General features: G+C 40.7%; 2 protein-coding genes across 2 annotated transcripts; both read right to left on the reverse strand.

Annotated features, from left to right (window-relative positions):
• Window positions 1-3982: 3982 nt before the first annotated feature.
• Window positions 3983-11616, reverse strand: si:dkey-21a6.5 (multiple epidermal growth factor-like domains protein 9). The gene is made up of 9 exons (XM_023986678.2): window positions 11450-11616; window positions 8673-8897; window positions 8112-8250; window positions 7927-8015; window positions 7594-7657; window positions 7181-7269; window positions 5234-5346; window positions 4968-5124; window positions 3983-4533 (listed from the first exon to the last, which is right to left on the reverse strand). Exons 1-9 carry the CDS (start codon window positions 11505-11507, stop codon window positions 4376-4378), a joined length of 1092 nt encoding a protein of 363 aa, XP_023842446.1. The 5' UTR covers window positions 11508-11616; the 3' UTR covers window positions 3983-4375.
• A 484-nt stretch (window positions 11617-12100) lies between these two features.
• Window positions 12101-22539, reverse strand: LOC111963034 (E3 ubiquitin-protein ligase RNF4-like). Its single transcript, XM_023986256.2, has 8 exons — window positions 22302-22539; window positions 21159-21188; window positions 20927-21041; window positions 13259-13356; window positions 13115-13127; window positions 12890-13019; window positions 12731-12782; window positions 12101-12612 (listed from the first exon to the last, which is right to left on the reverse strand). Exons 2-8 carry the CDS (start codon window positions 21165-21167, stop codon window positions 12463-12465), a joined length of 567 nt encoding a protein of 188 aa, XP_023842024.1. The 5' UTR covers window positions 21168-21188; window positions 22302-22539; the 3' UTR covers window positions 12101-12462.
• Window positions 22540-22640: the final 101 nt, after the last annotated feature.

The following is a 22640-nucleotide window of genomic DNA, read 5'->3' on the forward strand; positions in this document are numbered from 1 at the left end:
GTGGGAAATCTGAGGTTGGTCGATTTTCAACTCAGCCCCTATTGAAGATAGTGGGATATTGGTCATGTTGCACTTCCTAAGGCTTCCACTAGATGTCAACCGTCTTTAGAAACTTGTTTGAGGCGTCTACTGTGAAGTGGGGCCGAATGAGAGGGGAATGAGTCAGAGGTCTGGCAGAATGCTTTGAGCTCGTGACACTCGTTCATGTGAGAGCGAGCTCTGTTCCATTTGCATTTCTATAGACAAAGGAATTCTCCAGTTGGAACATTATTGAAGATTTATGTTAAAAACATCCTAAAGATGGATTCTATACATTGTTACACATGTTTCTACGGACTGTAACGGAACTTTTTGACATTCCGTCTGCTCCTAGTGAACGCGCTTCGTGACTTTGGATTTGTTTACAAAACGCGCTAACAAAAGTAGCTATTTGGACATAAATTATGGACATTATCGAACAAAACAAACATTTATTGTGGAACTGGGATTCCTGGGAGTGCATTCTGATGAAGATCATCAAAGGTAAGTGAATGTTTATAATGTTATTTCTGACTTCTGTTGACTGCACAATATGGCAGATTGTATTTTTTTTATTTTTTTATCTGACACAGCGGTTGCATTAACTTTTATGGCTGCATCCCGCTACCGGGATCGATATGACAACAGCCAGTGAAAGTGCAGGGCGCCAAATTCAAACAGAAATCTCATAATTAAAATTCCTCAAACATACATGTGTCTTATATCATTTTAAAGGTAATCTTGTTGTTAATCCCACCAAAGTGTCCGATTTCAAATATGCTTTTCAGCGAAAGCACTACAAATGATTATGTTAGGTCACCACAAAACCACAAAAAAATAAATAAATGACAAAACCACAATATGCACAGCCATTTTTCCAGCGAAATATAGCAGTCACAAAAAGCACAAATAGAGATAAAATGAATCACTAACCTTTGATGATCTTCATCAGATGACACTCATAGGACTTCATGTTACACAATACATATATGTCTTGTTCGATTAAGTTAATATTTATATCCAAAAACCTCAGTTTACACAGTTTAGAAATGCCTCCAAAATATCCGGAGAAATTGCAGAGAGCCACGTCAAATAACAGAAATACTCATCATAAACTTTAATGAAAGATACATGTTTTACATAGAATTAAAAGATACACTTGTTCTTAATGCAATCGCTGTGTCAGATTTCAAAAAGCTTTACGGCAAAACAAAATATTCAATCTGAAAACAGTGTTCAGCCACAAAAGCAAGCCATACAGTTACCCGACAAATTGTGCAGTCAACAAAACTCATAAAAAGCATTATAAAATCTTCACTTACCTTTGCTGATCTTCGTTGGAATGCACTCCCAGGACTCCCACTTCCACAATAAATGTTTGTTTTGTTCGGTAATGTCCATCATTTATGTCTAAATAGCTATTTTTGTAGCGTGTTTGGTAAACAAATCCAAAGTCAGGAAGCGCATTCACTAAAAGCTGACAATGTCCAAAAGTTCCGTAACAGTCAGAAGAAACATGTCAAACGATGTATTGAATCAATCTTTAGAATGTTTTTAACATAAATCTTGAATAACGTTCCAACCGGAGAATTACATTGACTTCAGATGAGCAATGGAACAGAGCTCCCTCTCATGTGAACACGCATGGTCAAAGAATGGTCAGGTCATGGCAGACCTGACTAATTCCCTTCTCATTCGGCCCCCCTTCACAGTAGAGGCATCAGACAAGGTTCTACAGACTGTTGACATCTAGTGGAAGCGGTAGCAAACTCATCCATATCTCACTGTGATTTCAATAGGATCTTGGTTGAAAATCGACCAGCCTCAGAATTTCCACGTCCTGTTTGGATTTTATCTCAGGTTTTTGCCTGCCATATGAGTTCTGTTATACTCACAGACATAATTCAAACAGTTGTAGAAACTTCAGAGTGTTTTCTATCCAATACTAATAATAATATGCATATATTAGCAACTATGACTGAGGAGCAGGCCGTTTACTCTGGGCACCTCTGTGCACCTTTCATCCAAGCTACTCAATAATGCCCCTGCAGCCATAAGAAGTTAAGGCAATGGGGGGAAAAAACTATCACTTGATAATAAAATAGATCCCCTCCGATCGCAGATTTACTACCGACTGGACTCTCGGAACTGCAATATTCTTTGCTTTTCAGAAACATGGCTCTCAGACAAGATACCCCCCATAGCTATCCAACTAGATGGATTCTCCATTCACCTGGCGGACAGGACAGTGGGGCAAATTAAGGGGGGAGAGTTTCCCTCTTCATCAACTCTAACTGGTGTGCTTATTCCAGCGCGGTAGAAGTGTCGACCCACTGTTCACCTGTCTTGGAATACCTGATGGTCAAATGATGACCCTTCTACTTCCCGAGGGAGTTGTAGGCTGTTATCGTTACTGCTGTATAAATTCCACCTCAGGACAATTAAAATACAAGCTGGCGCTTAACGAACTGTACACAGCTTTAAACAAGCAGGAAACCCCTTTTAAGATTGTATTGGCAGACTACATCCCAAAAGGTGTATTGCCGCCATATACTGGGTTGGGTAAAAACTGATATACAATCCACACTTTATTTTTTTTTTGGGGGGGGGGGGGTTAAAATCCGAATATCAAATTTAAAACACATTTTTACCTTGGTGCCTAACCGAACCGTACCTACCAGCTCTCTAAATCGGGTAAACAACAGCCGGACAAACCACAGACAACCGGTAGAGTAAGTTTAAATTAATTTTACTCAACATTCTGTGTTGTATATGTAACAGTTTAACTTTACGTCCGTCCCCTCGCCCCGACCCGGGCGCAAACCAGGGACCCTCTGCACACATCAACAACAGTCACCCACGAAGCATCGTTACCCATCGCTCCACAAAAGCCGCGGCCCTTGCAGAGCAAGGGGAACCACTACTTCAAGGTCTCAAAGCGAGTGACGTCACCGTTTGAAAGGCTATTAGCGCGCATCACCGCTAACTAGCTAGCCATTTCACATCGGTTACATATACTCAGTGTATAACTACCGCTTAATCAGACTAGAGTATGTATGGGATGGCATTTGATAACCTTAGAATGTGGTAATCATAGCCACGAAAGTCGCCTTGTTAGGCAAGAGATTAGCTATTATGATTGTAAAACAGAGCAATAGAGTTTACAGAAAACATTGAATTTATCACAGGTAGCTATTATCTGAATAATGTGACAAAGCATTACATACCAGAGACGTTCCTTGCCATGGTGTCCCCCATCTTTTTTTGTTACGCAATGAACTACTACGGTCCCGTGTAGCTCAGTTGGTAGAGCATGGCGCTTGCAACGCCAGGGTTGTGGGTTCATTCCCCACGGGGGGACCAGGATGAATATGTATGAACTTTCCAATTTGTAAGTCGCTCTGGATAAGAGCGTCTGCTAAATGACTTAAATGTAAATGTACTACGGTGTACCACATTAGGACAATCAGTACGCGATCCTGTAAAAAGTTAGTTTTCTTGCTCACACATCTCATGAAACATCCTTTTGGTGTTTATTGCGGGTTTTACAGATATTTTGTTAATAAACTTGCATCATGGAAATAACTTCAGTATGCATCTTATAGGCTAGTAATTATACAACAGAATTTCACTTGAAAGTAGTGCAAAGTTGTGCTTTATTCCAGTATATACCCTGGAGTGGAGTTGGTGTTTTTCTTTAAAACATACAAATATACTTTTCTTTTAAAGAACAGGTCAAAAACATTGCTAATGCTGAATATAGATGTTATGTGATGCATTTCAAACATAAAGATAATACATAGTACCTCACATCATCAATATCATTCATCTGTATAACCAGGAAAGATTATTTCTGTGAAAGAGGGGAACATTTACTTAAAACAATCTTTAAAGCATAACTTTCGATCTACCATAAATGAATGCAGTAACATTTACAAACAAAAACAAAAGTGCTTTTCATATAAAGTCCTGATAAGAGGCTCAACAAGCACTTTTCAAACCTCCTCAACCATCCAGTGTGCCTCTTTAAACCATTGCCCTAATTAACCTAAAGAGGAATTAAATTGCTGACATTTAACCCACTGGTCCTAGGCCGTCATTGAAAATAAGAATTTGTTCTTAACTGACTTGCCTAGTTAAATAAATAAAATAATACATCTAGAAGATGTACCGCATGAAAGAGCTGGTGAGTTATCAAAAGTACTCAAATGGACATGGTAAACCATGGCTAGGATTTGGTGTGAGTCTGCTTTCTCTTATGGTCCATTAGTCCAAAGCTGAGGTACGTTGATTCTGCTCTGAAAGCCAGACATTTTACCCCAATAATTTGAGGCATCAGATGGGGCTGGGGACATGCTCACCAACCAGCGTATACTGGCTCGGCATCACATGGGATCCCATAGTATCGACCTTGCGGCCGCTCTTTGCGTAACAGAGGTTGTCGTACGAGGGAAAGCTCTCCGTCTGTGTCTCGCCTTCGACGCAACACCAGCAGGATGATGAAGAGTAGGGCCACTGGACCAGAGAAAATAAAGAAAACACATCAAAAGACTGTTTGCAACAAGACTACAACGTTCACTTACTACTACTACTACATTATTACTTCAGCATGATTTCTATTTCACTTTGTTTTTGCTACAAGATGTGGCCTCCTGATCAAATGACCTCTAAACAAGATAATTCAATCATATATTTGGATATTTGTACTTAGTAGTGCCCAGAAAATGCATACAATTTGTGCAATTAGAATAAATAAACAAGGTTCATGTCAGTGAACAACTTTTCTCAAAGGGTCACAAAAAAAAAAAAGTTAATATGGGAAGCCAATTATTTTGCTCACTTCATTATGACAGCTTGACAAGGGTTTTCAACATCTAAGTGGTAGCCTAAAGTTCAAACCACTTTCCTTCCACTACACCAATATTTTCAACATGTTTCTTCAGACATACCTCCTCCTCCTATGACAAGTAGAGCAATGGTGACGGGGGCCAGCTCACACTCCTCCCCTGCCTTGCGAAAGAAGGTCTCCATGCAGTAACCTGGAGCAGTGCTGCCTTCAGGACAGAAGGCATCACCGGGGCACAGGATGGGGTTCACATCTGGACTCTGTGGAACAGATGAAGTGAGCCTTGGTCATTCAAGTTGGTCAGGAAATCCCTTAATGATACTTTCAGTATTGGAGGTGTTTACTGGGAGTAAGGGATGTGGTACTGACTGGGCAGTAGTGGTTTTCAGGGCAGAGGTTACAGGTCTCCTGGCCCCAGCGGATCTGGAAGAAGCCGCTGCTGCAGATTTGACACATACTCTGACGGGGAGCCTTGTGCATACCTGTCCAAAACCAAACATCATCTCATCAATACATCCTAATCAGATTTCTCCACTAAAATGTCATCCATTTAAAACTGACTGAATCTCTGCTATTACGGTGTACTATCTTAAATTATACTGAACAAAATGCTGATGCTCCAGCTACTCAACTAGTCTAAAGGCCAGTTTTATTGCTTCTTTAGAACACCAGTTTTCAGCTGTGCTAACATAATTGCAAAATAGTTTTCTAATGATCAATTAGCCTTTTAAAATTATAAACTTGGATTAGCTAACACAACGTGCCATTGGAACACATGAGTGATGGTTGCTGATAATGGGACTCGCCTATGTAGATATTCCTTCTTTTTCCCCAAAAAAAATCAGCTGTTTCCAGCTACAATAGTCATTTACAACATTAACAATGTCTACACTGTATTTGTGATCAATTTGATGTTATTTTAATGGACAAAAAAAAAAGTGCTTTTCTTTCAAAAACAAGGACATTTCTAAGTGACCCTAAACTTTTGAATGGTAGTGTAGGTGCACCTTGTGCTGGGGACAATAAAAGGCCACTAAAAATGTGCCACAGATGTCTCAAGTTGAGGGAGTGTGCAATTGACATGCTGACTGCAGGAATGTCCACCAGAGCTGTTGCCAGAGAATTGAATGTTAATTTCTCTACCATAAGCCACCTCCAACATTGTTTTAGAGAATTGGCAGTACATCAAAGCGGCCTCACAACCACAGACCACGTGTAACCACGCCAGCTCAGGACCTCCACATCATGTTTCTTTGCCTGTGGGATCGTCTGAGACCAGCCACCCGGACAGCTGATGAAACTGTGGGTTTGCACAACCGAAGAATTTCTGCACAAACTGTCAGAAATCGTCTCAGGGAAGCTCATTTACATGCTCGCCGTCTTCACTAGGGTCTTGAACTGACTGCAGTTCGGCATCGTAACCGACTTCAGTGGGAAAATGCTAACATTCGATGGCAACTGGCGTGCTGGAGAAGTGTGCTCTTCATGGATGAATCCTGGTTTCTACTGTACTGGGCAGATGGCAGACAGTGTGTATGGCGTCATGTGGGCGACAGTTTGCTGATGTCAACGTTGTGTGCTCCATGGTGGCGGTGGGATTATGGTATGGGCAGGCATAAGCTACGGACAACGAACACAATTGCATTTTATCGATGGCAATTTGAATGACGAGATCCTGAGGCCCATTGTCGTGCCATTCATCTGCCGCAGTCACCTGTGCATGATAATGCACAGCCCCATGTCGCAAGGATCTGTACACAATTCCTGGAAGCTGAAAATGTCCCAGTTCTTCCTGCATACTCACCAGACATGTCACCCATTGAGCATGTTTGGGATGCTCTGGATCGATGTGTACGACAGCGTGTTCCAGTTCCTGCCAATATCCAGCAACTTCGCACAGCCATTGAAGAGGAGTGGGACAACATTCCACAGGCCACAATCAACAGCCTGATCAACTCTATGCGAAGGAGATGTGTTGCACTGCATGAGGCAAATGGTGGTCACACCAGATACTGACTGGTTTTCTGGTCCAGGCCCCTACTTTTTAATGTATCTTGTTGCATGTTGTATTTATATTTTTGTTCAGTGTAGATCATGCCTTCATTTAGTGTGTTTATAAATGTAATCAATGCAGTGCCAGATAAACCATCTGTGAATAGAGCTACTTAATATACAGTCATAGTCTAATATTTACTTTATAATACATTGAATGGAACATTCTCAGAAAAACATTTTAAACATTCTCTTTAATATTTTAACACACTGCATGCATTATAAATAGCACAATTGATATTGTTGGCTGGCACTGGCAGTTACCTGGACGACATGGTGTGCACTCCTTGGCAGCTGGCTGCAGAGACTCTGTACCAGCAGGACAGATCTGACACAGAGCACAACTGGAGGAGCTGTGGGAGGGACGGCCACAAGGGTGCAATGAATAGGGAAGAACTTATTTACAAAATACTGTTTAATACAGCTGGCTATCACCACCCCATGTCTGATGACTGAACTATGAAATAATTTCTTCAATGCCTACTACTAACCCAATTGTGTGTGTGTGTGTGTGTGTGTCCTGTTTTGGGAAGTAATATCAGTTGCATTGCATGAGATGAGAGCATGTGATGTTAGATCTGCAGACAAGCAACAGGGCCAGTTGTGTGGATCCCGCTGCAGTGCAAACCACACTAGTTAAGAAAACACAAATCTAAGGTGACAAAAGGGCCACTGACTTGCAGAACGTTCCCTGTTGACATGGACTGCACGATGTGGCATTTTGTTGTGATGTATAGAAACCTGAAAATAACACATTCCATTTAAAAAATAGATACATCCAATTTAATATTTCTAAAGAGTTGGATTACTTGAATGTGCATGACTGAAGCCCAGCTCTTATACAGTAGAGCTGATTGTTTTCATCAGTTGTTACAACATTTTTATTCACTCCTTTTTCTCTGCGTAGGCATAGATGAAAAAACAAACACACTATAATATAATAATAGTAACAAGTAAGTCATTATTGCGATGATTATACAACAAGAACAGAAACATATTGATATAAATACCTGGAGAACAGCTTCGGCAGGAGTCGGAGCCTGTGTTGTTGCTGTAGGAGCCTGGGGAGCAGGACTGACACATAAGGCTGCCGGTAAAACTGCAAGGTGAGATGGAGAACAGGAAGAGGGTCAATGCAACAGTGGTATACAGAATGTTTGTGAATCAACTATGCCCTCAGTTGACAGAGACGTACTTGGTGTAAAAACCCTGGCTGCAGGGCTGACATCGCTGTTGTCCAGCCAGAGGCTGAAAGAACCCTCTGGAACATGGGAGGCAAGCCCCAGCGAACAGACACAGCCCTGGCTCATGGCAGCAGGAACACAGCAGGGTGTCTGGGGAGACATCAGAAGGCTGTTATTGAACAGGTGGTGCTGTTCACAACACTTACCACCTTAATTTTACATTTGAGCCAAAGAAGCTTTCGCTTTCAGTTAGTCTGTAGAGGTCAGACAAATTTCAGGAGTCAAATAATACAGCAACGCTTATATACCAACAACACAACTCCTGTGTCCACATCCACAAAAAATAGATGTTACATGGGTAAAAACGACATTACAGTGCTGCATCAATTGGCTGTGCTGTGTTTCTACCAAATGTATAGGTTGTGGTGAGAAACAAAACCGAGTAATTATTTGGGTTACTGACAATGCTCTTAACCGCTAGGCTACCTGCTGCCCCTTCACTCCCTTCACTGAAACTAAGCATCTTTCTACCAGGCCAGGGTAAGTAAGGCTAGCAGGACATCTAGACTCACCATTGTCAGAGTAGGACCCTGGGACACAGGTCTCACAGGTGGAGGTGTTGAGGGCAGAGCAGCCTGGGGATGTGGTGCTGAGGATCATGGGTGTGGTCACAGTCACATTCTCACTGACTGTGGTGGTCTCACTGACTCTGGTGGTCGCCGTCACATTCTCAATGAATGTGGTGTTCATCACAGCAGGAACCATCGTGGGAGCTGTCGTCTGGCTCACCACCACACCTGTTATAACCAGACTTTTAGAGCAAATAGTTCTAGAAACAGGAAAACATTTATATTCCCAGCCTCTCTCTAAGTAGCAATGTGCTAGATAGACAAAGGCATACCCTGGAAATAGAGCAGATCATGACATGGGAAGCTGGATTTTCTGGAAAAATAATGGGTCAATGACTAATTAGTATGGTTCAGAAGAAAAATGGTCATTGGAGATTGGTATTTGATGGCTTTGAAAGGACTGGAGATGAGAAGACGGTACGGGGTGTTGAACATTTAATGCAGAACAGACAGGTACCAACACTGGAACAGCGTCAGCACACGGGTAACAATGACATACGAACATTAACACAGCAGTGGGGAACGGAGCTGGGGAACTGACAATTATAGGGGAGGTAATAAACAGGTGATTGAGTCCAGGTGAGTCCAATAATCGCTGATGCACGTGTGTGTACTGATGGTGGCAGGAGTGAGTAATGCTGGGGAGCCTGGCACCTTTGAACGCCAGGGAGGGGGAGCGGGAGCAGGCGTGACAGGCTTAACACATTTCAGGAGGTCGTGTGACACCTACAGTGCCGTGAAAAAGTATTTGTCCGCTTTCTGGTTTCCTCTATGGCATAATGGGACCCATGTCGTCCAAAAGTTGAATCAAGTTTGCCAAAAAGCACCTGGAAGATCATCAAGACTCTTGGAAGAATGTTCTATGGACAGAGATATCAAAAGTATAACTTTTTGGGTGACATGGGTCCCATTATGCCTGGCAAAAACCACACTGCTTTTCACATTAAGAACCTCATACCAACAGTTAAGCATGGTGGTGGTAGCCTGATGGTTTGGGGATGCTTTGCTGCCTCAGGACCTGGATGACTTGCCTTAATAGAAGGAACCATGAAATCTGCTCTGTATCAGAGAATTCTACAGGAGAATGTCAGGCCATCCGTCTGTGAGCTGAAGCTAAAGTGCAGTTGGGTCATGCAGCAAGACAATGACCCAAAACACACAATCAAGTCTACATGAAAATGGCTAAAAAGCAACACATTTGAAGTTTTGGAATGGCCTAGTCAAAATCCAGACCTAATCCCAATTGTGATGTTGGGCTTGAAACAAGCAATTCATCCTTGAAAACCCACAAATGTTGCTGAGTTACAGCAGTTCTGCATGGAAGTGGGCCAAAATTCATCCATAGCGACGTGAGAGACTGATCAATAACTACAGGAAGTGTTTGGTTGGAGTCATTGCAGCTAAAGGTGGCACAACCAGTTATTGCTTGTAAAGGGGCAATTACTTTTTCACAAATGAGCATTGGGTGTTACAAAACTTTGTTTATGAAATAAGTATGTCATTGTTATTTGTTCACTCAGGTTCCCTTTATCTTTTATTATGTTTTGGTTGAAGATCCGATAACATTCAGTATTAAAACATATGCAAATGTAGAGAAAATCAGAAAGGGGGCAAAAACTTTTTCACGGCACTGTAACCTTCCCCTCACTGTAATTAGATTATCTTTCAGTAGGCATTCACAGATTTCAACCCTTACTGTTTGAGGGAAATCCATCAGTAATAGGCCTTTGTGGCATATTCTCCAAATCCCTTTTGTATTTGTGGTCTTATAAATTGTAAAGCACATGTTTTTTTAAGCCTGGTTTCTAATCAGAGAATGGCACAAAGTTCCAACATGAAAGATTTTAGACGTCTACTTCCTCATTCCTTTGATATTTTACAATGATGCTGCCATTCTGAATCACACCCAACTGATCTATTTCACAATGTGGTAGCCAATGTTTCACAATAAGTATTTCAAAGTAAGTCTTCTTTAGGATATGTAGCTATTTGTGGACAGGTCAGACACCATGATATCTTGTCTCATTATCACATGCCGTTAACACAAGGTATCATGGTGTCTGACCTGTCAGTGAGTTGGGGAAACAGAAGCGAGAGCAGCAGCAAACAGAGACCTTATTGTCGCAGTAATCACATTAGCCATGAGCTGAGCTGCTTTGCTAAGAGAAAGACACCCTCTTCAATAATTGCAATTATTCAAAACCAGGTCATATGATTTCCCCTGGTTTAAACTCCAAAATGCTCCGAGTTGGCCAGGGCCTTCTGTGTGTACTGTACATTATATTCTATTGCGTTTAGATTGCCAGAGCATTGGGAACTGCTTGGGTAATTTACAGTTTTGCTGAAGTGCTTGATGAATAAAATATTAAAATGTCTTAACATGACAAGTGGAATGTTAAACTTTTATAGCTGCATTTATGCAACAAAGTTGCAAAGTAGTGTGTAATTTTGCATTGTCATTTATGAACGTTTTGAATCATTCAATTAGTTATCACGTTTTGTAAAATATGTCAAATCAAATCAAAATTGTGACATATGGTGTAGCTGTCTTGACAAAGTTTACAAACAAAAAAGGTATCTACAGTGCCATTGGCACAAGTGGGTACCTCAAATAATCCCATGTAAACAAATTGCCTTTAGTCATATCTAGATATCTAAAAACAGAGTGCTGCCTGCTAAAGCTAACGTTATTGTTGATTAGCTAAGACAACAAACCTTACCTAACAGACAGGCGGCAGCAATCGTAGACAAAACTCCCCAACATTCCATACTCCACATATTATCGGCACAAAAAAGTTAAGAATTTCATCTCTGACAGTTTAGGGTTCTTTCTTTTTGTGAAGTCCAGTGAGTCGCTGGTTGCTTGTCGCCCTCATCAATGTCATATGACAAGACACAAATCATGTGATTTTACTTACGAGTTTTCCGTAACAACTTAATGCGCAACCGCAAAACACTTATCAGAAAATCAAGCTGGCCTTGATGTCTCCAGCCAAACTGAATGAACATATACACACACACAATGCTTTAATTAAATTATTTTTTCCTAGGCGCAAACATTACAGTGAAACTACTTCCTGAATTCGACTTTTCCCCACCCCATTCTTTTCAATGTGTGTTGCAAATCTCATTATACTATACAGGGGCCCAATTTATTTAATTTAACTAGGCAAGTCAGTTAAGAACAAATGTATATTTACAATGACGCCTACCGGGGAACAGGCCCAACGCTCTAAACACTAGACTACCTGCCACCCCAATATCTGAACCAATAAATATTTATAAAAAATAATTGTTCTGTTTTTTTAACACACAGAAAGGGCTAAAAACAAATACTTTAATTATTTATTTATAAACAATACATATGAACAAACAAAATAGTTGAGTTTCTTTGAGCTCTCAAGAACGCTTTGGGTCACAACAGTGAAATGTAATCTAGATGGTCTAAACACAGGCATAACACACATTTACAACAACTATTACATGAAAACGTTGTACACAATATACTTTCATAGTGTACAGTGAGGCAATCGTACAATGACGTGTATGATTGGTTACATTCTCCTCCCTCAAATGTGTTAAACCCGCATGTGGCCAGTAAAAAAAAATCCCATTTGTGCAAATTTAAGATATAAATGACAAGACCATTTAACCATAAATAAACAAAGAACCAAACCATCAAGCAATGTGCAAAAAGCTCCAACAATCAGAATATGTTAAAGAGGAACACAGATTAGATGTAAATTTGATGATACTGCTGATGATTCAGTTTCTTCCTGCAGGTTGGGCATGTCTGTGATTTGGCAAGTGAGTCACTTATGCATGTGTTGCAGAACAGGTGACCACACTGGGAGGAGACTAGCATTCTCCCACCATCAATTATCTGAGGGGTGCAGCAGAAGCTTGTTTACAAGGTGCATACAATTAATGCTTCACACAACAGCCAGTTACACTGATTTCCAGAGGCTTAACATCAAGGGAAAAGTGAAAGTCTGACTTACCTCTCCGAACGTGTCCATACAGATGGGACAACTGATTGTTGTTGGGGTTGATCTGTGAACAACAGAATCCATGCATTTTAACCACACCTTTAGAGTGGGGCTACAGTCACAATTGTATAGGTTATAGTAAGGTAAGCAGGATGGTCTGATCAGTCTCACCTGGCTGTGCTACTGGGCTCAGGGGCAGTGGAGAGGGGGGCTGTCGCTGGACTGTCAGGAACAACAACAGCTGCCTCTTCTTCATCACTGCTCAGCACGTAACTTTCCCAGTCACGTCTTCGCTTTGGACCTTGTTTTGGACCCACAAAAGGCATTCAACACTAGCCTCAACTCAACATATAAATCACATTTCTAAATGATGATGATATTCAGAGAAAAACTCACCTTCATCTACAACCTGCAATGGACGTCAAAGGCCAGGGAAATTGAGTCAATATGAAACAGCAAAAGAGAATATTAAAATTCACACATACACCATGTGAAAAGTGACAATTAAATGCGATTGGCTACTTGCAGATTTGCACTCACCACTATTGAGTCATTGTTGTTCGTGAGGTCCACAAAAGATGATGTAAAAACCTGATAGGTCAAATCAACCATTTCCTCTTCCGCAACCAAGGGATCACCTGTCAAAGGGTTAGAGAGACAATCACACCTGCATACATAGACAAAAAAGCCTACTGGTATACGCCACTGTATTTATCTGAACAGTGACGCCTAAACTTTTAATTTGGCTCTATACGCCAGCATTGTGAATTTGAGATCAAATGTTTCATATGAGGCGATAGTACAAAGCCACCTTTTAGTTGAGGGTATTTTCATACATATCTGTTTACCGTTTAGAAATGAAAGCACTGTTGGATATATTTGCAGTTTATTTTGGGTGTGTTTCGGATTATGTTGTGCTCAATAGGAATTGAATGGTGAATAATGTATTGTGTCATTTTGGAGTAAATTGTATTGTAAATAATACAATACGTTTCTAAACACTTCTACATTAATGTGGATGCTACCATGATTACGGATAATCATGAATAATGAGTAATCACGGTAGCATCTACATTAAAGTAGGAGTGTTCAGAAACATCTTCTATTCTTATTTACAATAAAAGTGACTCAAACTATTCCCCATTCAGTTCCAATTGGGCAAAGCATAATCTGAAACAGAACCAAAACAAACTGCAAATGCATCCAAAGAGTTTGTAGTCACAAGCTTGACAGTCATTGAGGGCAAGGAATATGGGTTGAAATACTTAACTTTTGACTACTTCAATACACTATAAGTGAATTTGCCCAAATACATATGACTTCCTCAAATGGAGGGACTAGATACATAGTGCTTTCATTTCTAAAAGCAGTAAATCATATGTATGAAAAATGTGCCAACAGAAATTGTTTGAATTTGTAATGCACTAATTGAATAATTCAATTCAGAAATTGATCTTGTATTTTATGATTTGAAACAGAAATGAATTAATTTAGCATTTAATTTAATATTCAAATTCAATATTTATATATTAAGTTCCAATATGGTAGATATTGCATTCACTGTCTTCCAAGTTAACAAACTATCATTTAAGTAAATCAAAGTTTAATACGTTCAACTTCTCAGATGCATTCAGTTCTATGAATTCAGATTCAAAACCAGAGACAACATCCTGGTACTATGCCAGCCAGGAAAGATAGAGGAGAACAGATCAAACTCTCTCTGTGGTAAACAGAAGCTTCTGGCGGTTTCTGAAGCCAATGTGGCATATTGCATTCATTTTCTTTCTATGAATTTGGCTCTAGTGTTTTTACTGTTTTGGCAATAAGCTATTATGACCACATTCCTGAAAATGAAGACTCTGGAACATGGACATGCCTTCTGTCTCCCCTCTATGATGATCACAGGCCGTGCAGGACACGTTAGAAGGGAGCGTTAGAAGGGAGTGTCACAAAAAAATATTTGGCGTCTAAGAAAATAGACTGAACAAAAATAGAAACGCAACATGCAACAATTAAGGATTTTACTGAGTTACAGTTAAATTTAAGGAAATCAGTCAATTGAAAATAATGAATTAGGCCCTAATCTAAATCGATTTCACATGACTGGGCAGGGGCGTAGCCGTGGGTGGGCCTGGGAGGGCATAGGCCCACCCACTGGGGATCCAAGCCCAGCCAATCAGAATGAGTTATTCCCCCAAAAAAGGGCTTTATTACAGACAGAAATACTCCTCAGTCTTATCAGCTGTCCGGGTGGCCTGTCTCAGATGATCCCGCAGGTGAAGAAGCCGGGTGTGGAGGTCCTAGACTGGCGTGGTTACACGTGGTCTGCGGTTGGACATACTGCCAAATTCTCTAAAACGAAGGCTTATGGTAAAGAAATTAACATTAAATTCTCTGGCAACAGCTCTGGTGGACATTCCTGCAGTCAGCATGCCAATTGTGTGCACCCTCAAAATAAGAGATCTGTGGCATTGTGTTTTGTGACAACTGTGCATTTAAGCGTGGCCTTTTATTGTCCTCAGCACAAGGTGCACCTGTGTAATGATCATGCTGTTTAATCACCTTTTTGATTTGCCACACATTTCAGGTGGATGGATTATCTTGGCAAAGGATCAATGCTCACTAACAGGGACGTAAACAAATTTGTTAACAAAATTTGAGCCAACTTTTGTGCGTATGGGACATTTCTGGGATCTTTTATTTCAGCTCATGAAACATGGGACCAACACTTAACCTGTTGCATTTATATTTTTGTTCAGTATAGTTGAAAAGCCCGGTCACAGCCCTTCTTAGGATAACCTTTCCACTCCCTATTTAAATCTTGTGGCTGACTGGGTTCGAACCAGGTCTCTTGCATGTCACAAGACTGTTAGCCCACTTAGCTAAAGCCTATAGGGATAAGTTCAGGAAGTTTATGTAAAGGACAACAAGCTGCTTGCTTATAGAGTACTGCTTTCCCCCTCATTCAGCTCATATCGAGAATTTCATTCAGGATCTGCCTTGGAAACACGTGACCGCCCTCCTAAAGATTTCCAACCAGGGCATTTCTCAATAAAGAAAGTATGATCACATTTATAGTAAAATAAATGCCACAGTAGCAGTTTAAGTATTTCCGCTGTTGTGTTTCAAAGCTGGTAAATTAATTGCAAAGTCAAAGAACTACGCAAACCGCTAGGGAAGAGAAGACAATGCTTCTACAAGTCAGACAATCTCACAGGCACAAACATGACTTGAGTCGCACAACGACGGTAACCTCCTGCCCTTACAAGGGGCAGATGAACATTTGTCTTAACTAAAATATCACAGATGAAAGATTCAGGTGACAAAAAAATGTATTATTCAATATACCATAGTAGTACATTTACTGTTTTAGAAACATTACAAAGAATGCTCAGACTTCAGTTTGTGTAATTTTGAAATATTTTGGCTGGTAAATCTGAGTGGCTGGTAGATTTTTAAATCTACCTGCCACAGTGGCTGGTGGACCAAAAATGTATTGTATGCCCCGGACTCTAACCCACCACACTATTGAAAAAGGCCTTGTTCAATTGTGCAAGGGGACAACACTTCAAGCTGATGGTTGAGTTTCACAGATCCCCATCTGCGACATTCGGCCCCCAACAACTTCAGTGGTTGAGCTGAGCACAACTGTAGATCCAAGTCCAGTGGCACCACTGTAAAGGACAGACTCAAACTCAGGATTTATGCCTCGAAAACACACGTGACCGCCCTCCTGAAGCATTCCAGCCTATCACACTATTAAAAATGTATTTCTTCAATTATATAAGGGGCAACACTTGTCTAAAAAGCGAGTATCCCAGATCCCCATCTGCTACACCAATACAAATCTTCACGATCCAGCAAGGTTACTCATCAAAAGAGCATGGTTTGGTGATCCATGCTTATGTGATGAGCAACCTGAAGGCATAGTTTCAAGTCTTTTGCAAAGTTAGTAATTATAAAGGGTAACATGTGACTGACTGGGTTAATATAGAACGCAGTTTGGGACTTTGCGTGTCAAAAATGATACGTCAAATAACACTTTGACGAGTCAAATAAGCTTGTTAACTAATCATGACTTGAAAATGACTGCACGTCACAATTTAATTTAACACGTTCATATATATTTTTTAATGTAGTTACACATTGATAACACCATCACTCGTATTTCATGTCACAACGATTCATTGAGAAGTATGCTATGACGCTGGTAAAGTTTTATCCCGCGCACCTGCCCTTCCCCAAGCTCTGTCTGGACAGTGCTGGTCATAAAAAAGCTAGCTAGCTGATGTATGCAAACAATGTTCTTCCCCAAAAACATAGCAAAACGACAATCTGTTTCAGTAGCTATAGTTAGCTAGCTAGGTGTCATCTAAAATACAGCTAATTTATAAAGAAAGTTATTTGATTAATGGTGGTCGGACCCATCTGTGTGAAGCTATCAAAAGTAAATGTAATTGCAAAAATATACTAAAGTATCAAAATAAAAAATGATTTCATTCATCATATTTAGCAAACCAGACGGCACTATTTTATTTTATTTTACTTTTTTAAATTTTATTTACGGAAAGCCAGGGGCACACTCCAACATGATTTACAAAACGAAGCACTTGTGTCTAGTGAGTCTGCCAGATAGAAGGCAGTAGGGATGGCCAGGGATGTTCTCTTGTGTGTGAATTGGACCATTTTCCTGTCCTGCTAAGCATTCAAAATGTAATGAGTACTTTTTGGTGTCAGGGAAAATGTATGGAGTAAAAAGTACATTATTTTCTTTAGGAATGTGTGAAGTAAAAGTAAAAGTTGTCAAATATAAATAGTAAAGTACAGACACGCAAAAAAACTATTTAAGTAGTACTTTAAATTATTTTTACTTAAATACTTTACACCACTGCTGATAACTGAGGAGGATATTGGGGGAAAAGCACGTGGGTACCGAGTAGACTGATACTCCATTTCATTGATCCCCAATCCTTAGGTTAAATTGTACAGTGCAAAATTAATGTCAATACACGTAATAGGCTGACTGGGGAGGTGATATCACACAGTCACAATCCCACGATAACAGCTACAATGCTAATATTTGCGTAAACTCTTCAGTTGTGTTCTGTGGGTGTCACCGAGTAGACTGATACCCCATTTCATTGCTCCACATTCCAACATTATCTAGTCTAAATATGGCATGATTCCACCAATTGTAACCTTCGCGTCACTTTCAAATAGGTACTTTTATTTTGAAAGCGAACCGCAAATTCCACTATTGTGGCTAATCCTTATTGTGGCTAGCTTCACAAAACATAACCCGGTCCGGTCAAGTCTACAGATGAAGCTAGCTGGCCGCTTATAACGTTAGCTTTGGGCAACAGGGTTAAGTAGCTGGCTAGTTATTTTCATGAACTGAAGTTCAATTTCAATAGGCGAACAACAAGTGGCTACCTAGCTAATACTTACAAGGATTCCTAACAAGTCTACACTTGTATTCGGCGCATGTGAGAAATAATATTTGATTTGAAATCATTGCTAAGAATAGTGAAAATTACTGCAGTTTCTACTGGTCATTGTTTTTAGGCTGGTTGCATTGGTGCTAGCTAGCTACCAAGCTAAAGTTAGCTAGCTACCCAGAAGTTTCTAGTAACATCTGTATCACAGATATTTTGTTGCCTGATCTTATTTCAAATGCTCACACAGACATTTGCCCATTCGGTCGAACAAAATGCCTTATTACCAACGCGGTATTGTAAACATATCGGTCGTGGCCGGTGTATGCTTGTTTGCAGACTTTTTTTTGTACAGCTTTGACAGTGCTACTGATCGTAGTTGTGGCGCTTGGCTTTCACGTGCAAATTCAGCACACACAACATTCTATAATATAAAAGTGTTATTTGATGTGTCAAATTAAACGCATCAGTGTTATTTGACGTGTATCTTTTTTGACACGCAAAGACCCAAACGGCGTTACATAGGTTAAGCCTGTGTTAGCCTGCTAAGCTAAAACCTAGGCATGGGTTCTGTGACTTGGATAGGTCTCTTCAACGAGAAGGTCAAAGAGTGGGGGAAATGTGACCGATGTGGCTCTTTTAATGAGTAGCCTTGCTGGAGACAAGACTTGTTAGCTTCCTGAGCTCCTCTCGATGGGTTTTAGCTAGGTGGGCTAGCACAGTCATGACATGCAGGAGACTTGGCTCAAACCCTCGATCCTAACTAGTCTCCCAGTCCCTGGCGCTGAAAAACATCCACAGTATGTTGCTGCCACCACCATGCTTCACCGTAGGGATGGTGCCAGGTTTCCTCCAGATGTGACTCTTGGCATTCAGGCCAAAGTGTTCAATCTTGGTTTCATCAGACCACAGAATCTTGTTTCTCATGGTCAGAGTCCTTCAGGTGCCTTTAAGCAAACTCCAAGCGGGCTGTCATGTGCCTTTTACTGAGGAGTGGCTTCCGTCTTGCCACTCTACCATAAAGGCCTGATTAGTGGAGTGCTGCAGAGATAGTTGACCTTCTGGAAGGTTCTCCATGTCTACAGAGGAACTCCGGAGCACTGTAAGAGTAACACTCGGGTTCTTGGTAACCTGCCTGACCAAGACCCTTCTCCCAGATTGCTCAGTTTGGCTGGGCGGCCAGCTCTCAAAATCCAAAATGCTTGAATATATACAGTACCAGTCAAAAGTCTGGACACACCTACTCATTCAAGGCTTCTTTATTTTTTACTATTTTCTACATTGTAGAATAATAGTGAAGACATCAAAACTATGAAATAACACATGGAATAGAATAATGTAGCAGATTCTTCAAAGTAGCCACCCTTTGCCTTGATGACAGCTTTGCACACTCTTGGCATTCTCTCAATCAGCTTCATGAGGTAGTCACCTGGAATGCATTTCAATTAACAGGTGTGGCTTGTTAAAAGTTAATTTCTGGAATTTCTTTCCTTCTTAATGCGTTTGAGCCAATCACTTGTGTTGTGACAAGGTAGGGGTGGTATACAGAAGACAGCCCTATTTGGTAAAAGACCAAGTCCATATTATGGCAAGAGCAGCTCAAATAAGCAAAGAGAAACGACAGTCCATCATTACTTTAAGACATGAAGGTCAGTCAATCCAGAAAATGTCAAGAACTTTGAATGTTTCTTCAAGTGCAGTTGCAAAAACCATCAAGCACTATGATGAAACTGGCTCTCATGAGGACCGCCACAGGAAAGGAAGACCCTGAGTTACCTCTGCTGCAGAGGATAAGTTCATTAGAGTTACCAGCCTCAGAAATTGCAGCCCAAATAAATGCTTCAGAGTTCAAGTAACAGACACATCTCAACATTAACTGTTCAGAGGAGAATGTGTGAAATCAGGCCTTCATGGTCGAATTGCTGCAAAGAAACCACTACTAAAAAGGACACCACTAAGAAGAGACTTGCTTGGGCCAAGAAACATGAGCAATGGACATTAGACCAGTGGAAAACTTCTGATTTTTGGTTCCAACCGCCGTGTCCTTGTGAGACGCAGAGTAGGTGAACGGATGATCTCTGCATGTGCAGTTCCCACCGGGAAGCATGGAGGTGGTGGTGTGGGGGTGCTTTGCTGGTGACACTGTCAGTGATTTACTTAGAATTCAAGGCACACTTAACCCACATGGCTACCACAGCATTCTGCAGCGATACACCATCCCATCTAGTTTGTGCTTAGTGGGACTATCATTTGTTTTTCAACAGAACAATAGCCCAAAACACACCTCCGGGCTCTGTAAGGGCTATTTGACCAATAAGGAGAGTGATGGTGCTGCATTAGATGACCTGGCCTCCACAATCACCTGACCTCAACCCAATTGAGATGGTCTGGGATGAGTTGGACCGCAGTGAAGGAAAAGCAGCCAACAAGTGCTCAGCATATGTGGGAACTCCTTCAAGACGGTTTCAAAAGCATTCCCCATGAAGCTGGTTGAGAGAATGCCAAGAGTGTGCAAAGCTGCCATCAAGGCAAAGGGTGGCTACTTTGAAGAATCTCAAATATATTTTTTGCTTACTACATGATTCCATTCCATATGTTATTTCATAGTTTTGATGTCTTCACTATTCTTCTACAATGTAGAAAATAGTAAAAAATAAAGAAAAACCCTGGAATGAGTAGTTGTGTCCAAACTTTTAACTGGTACTGTATTTTTTCCCAATAGATTCAGTGTCCAAATACTTATGGAGAGGAGTGTATATGGGCCTTTACTCACTGCTCTCCAGCACCTCTATGGTCTCAAGGCGTGAAGTGTTGCTGCTGTCTGCTGTGCCCTCATTTGTATTGTTGGAGCATCTGGTATCAGGGATCTCAATTCTATCTTGCTCAGCCTGGATGCATATGGGTAGGGTACAGTCAAGCAACAGAAGAGTGTAAACACACATCAGTAGACAACGGGAGAGGAAAGAGGTGTTTGTCTGAGTAATAGGGAAGGAGTACAGACTTACCTCATTCATGTTGTCGCGAAAGTATTGTCACTGCAAAATAAATAAATTACACACACTGAGGATGTAACATTATAGACAGCCTATACTTCCTGCAACAATAATAGCAGATAATGGAACTTGAACTTACAAGCTACATAACTAAAGTAGCTAACACCACAGGTAACTGCCAAAATAAAACAAACACCAACATAACGTGCGTTGGGCCACCACGAGCCAGAACAGCCTCAATGCACCTTGACATATCTACAAGTGTCTGGAACTCTATTGGAGAGATGCGACATTATTCTTCTATGAGAAATTCCATAATTTGGTGTGCTGTTGATGGTGGTGTAAAAAGTCTCAGGTGCCGCTCCAGAATCTCCCATAGGTGTTCAAATCGGGTGAGATCTGGTGACTGAAATGGCCATGGCATACGGTTTACATCGTTTTCATGCTCATCAAATCATTCAGTGATGGGGGCATTGTCATGCATGGTAGCCAAAAATTGCGAAAATAATGGCTTGCCCAGCATTTTACATCCAATCACATATACTCACTCACGCACACACAACCACATACATATTTAACGTTATACTCCGCACCGACATTGCTCTGGCAAATATTTCTGTATTTCTTATTTCCATTATTTTACTTGTAGATTTGTGTATGGTTAGATATTACTGCATGTGTTTTGCTACAGCCGCAATAACATCTGCTAAATATGTGTAACGTTATGCGACCAATAAAACGAGGGGACGGTTTAAAGTTACTGTTACACATGGTGGGATGTTAATTGCTTAATTAAATCAGAAATCAATATACTTTGGTATCCCTCATTTACTCGGTGTTTCCATTATTTTGGCAGTTAACGTTACCTGTATCTTCCATCAACGTAGTTAGTAACAATTGATTAGTAAGTTAACTAGCAAGCTCGCTAGTTAACTTACTAATCAATTGTTGTTACTTACTACCTTTTGCTAGGTAGCTAACGGACGTGTTTATATTTTTCCCTCGCTGGCCAAGTAAAAGAAAAACAGGCAACCCGTTAGCTAACGTTAACTAGGTAATTTGATTCGTTTAAAAAGCAGCCATGTATGAAATAGTATTTTAACATTCGTACATAAAAAGAAAGATACCAAGCAAATGTATATGTTGTTTGATTACCTTTCTGACAGATACTTTCAGGTTCAAACCTGGATGAACTGCAGTAGTGTCGCTGCTGTCAGCAGTGACCTTTCATAGCATGTTAGGATAATTAACGTAACGTTAGCAGGTTGAAATAATTAGAGTACACTAAAATGCAAAAATTCTCCCAAACGCGACTCGAATGGCTATGTAAATTTTTGGATCCCTAGACATGACCGCGGTCAAAAGCATCAAAACCGGGAATGATGTATCATGGGTAATTTGTGACTGACTGATCTACAAATAACATTGAGAGTGATTTGTAGATCAGTCAGTCTCTCTCTACTCGCTGCTATTTCGAATGCGCCCATTTTCACC

Source organism: Salvelinus sp. IW2-2015, linkage group LG4q.2 (assembly GCF_002910315.2).
Source record: "Salvelinus sp. IW2-2015 linkage group LG4q.2, ASM291031v2, whole genome shotgun sequence".
Classification (NCBI taxonomy): domain Eukaryota; kingdom Metazoa; phylum Chordata; class Actinopteri; order Salmoniformes; family Salmonidae; genus Salvelinus; species Salvelinus sp. IW2-2015.

Bases quoted from the DNA above. Each gene is read 5' to 3' on its own strand.
- LOC111963034 (XM_023986256.2), bottom strand. The intron at 13,357-20,926 runs GTGAGTAAAGGC...ACCCTTTGACAG, and splicing joins CATAGAGGTGCTGGAGAGCA to GTGATCCCTTGGTTGCGGAA. The intron at 12,783-12,889 runs GTGAGACTGATC...TGTTGTTCACAG, and splicing joins GAGCCCAGTAGCACAGCCAG to ATCAACCCCAACAACAATCA.
- si:dkey-21a6.5 (XM_023986678.2), bottom strand. From the start codon at position 11,507: ATGTGGAGTATGGAATGTTGGGGAGTTTTGTCTACGATTGCTGCCGCC. The intron at 8,898-11,449 runs GTAAGGTTTGTT...TGGTTATAACAG, and splicing joins TGCTGCCGCCTGTCTGTTAG to GTGTGGTGGTGAGCCAGACG. The intron at 5,347-7,180 runs GTAACTGCCAGT...GGTTTTGGACAG, and splicing joins GTGCACACCATGTCGTCCAG to GTATGCACAAGGCTCCCCGT.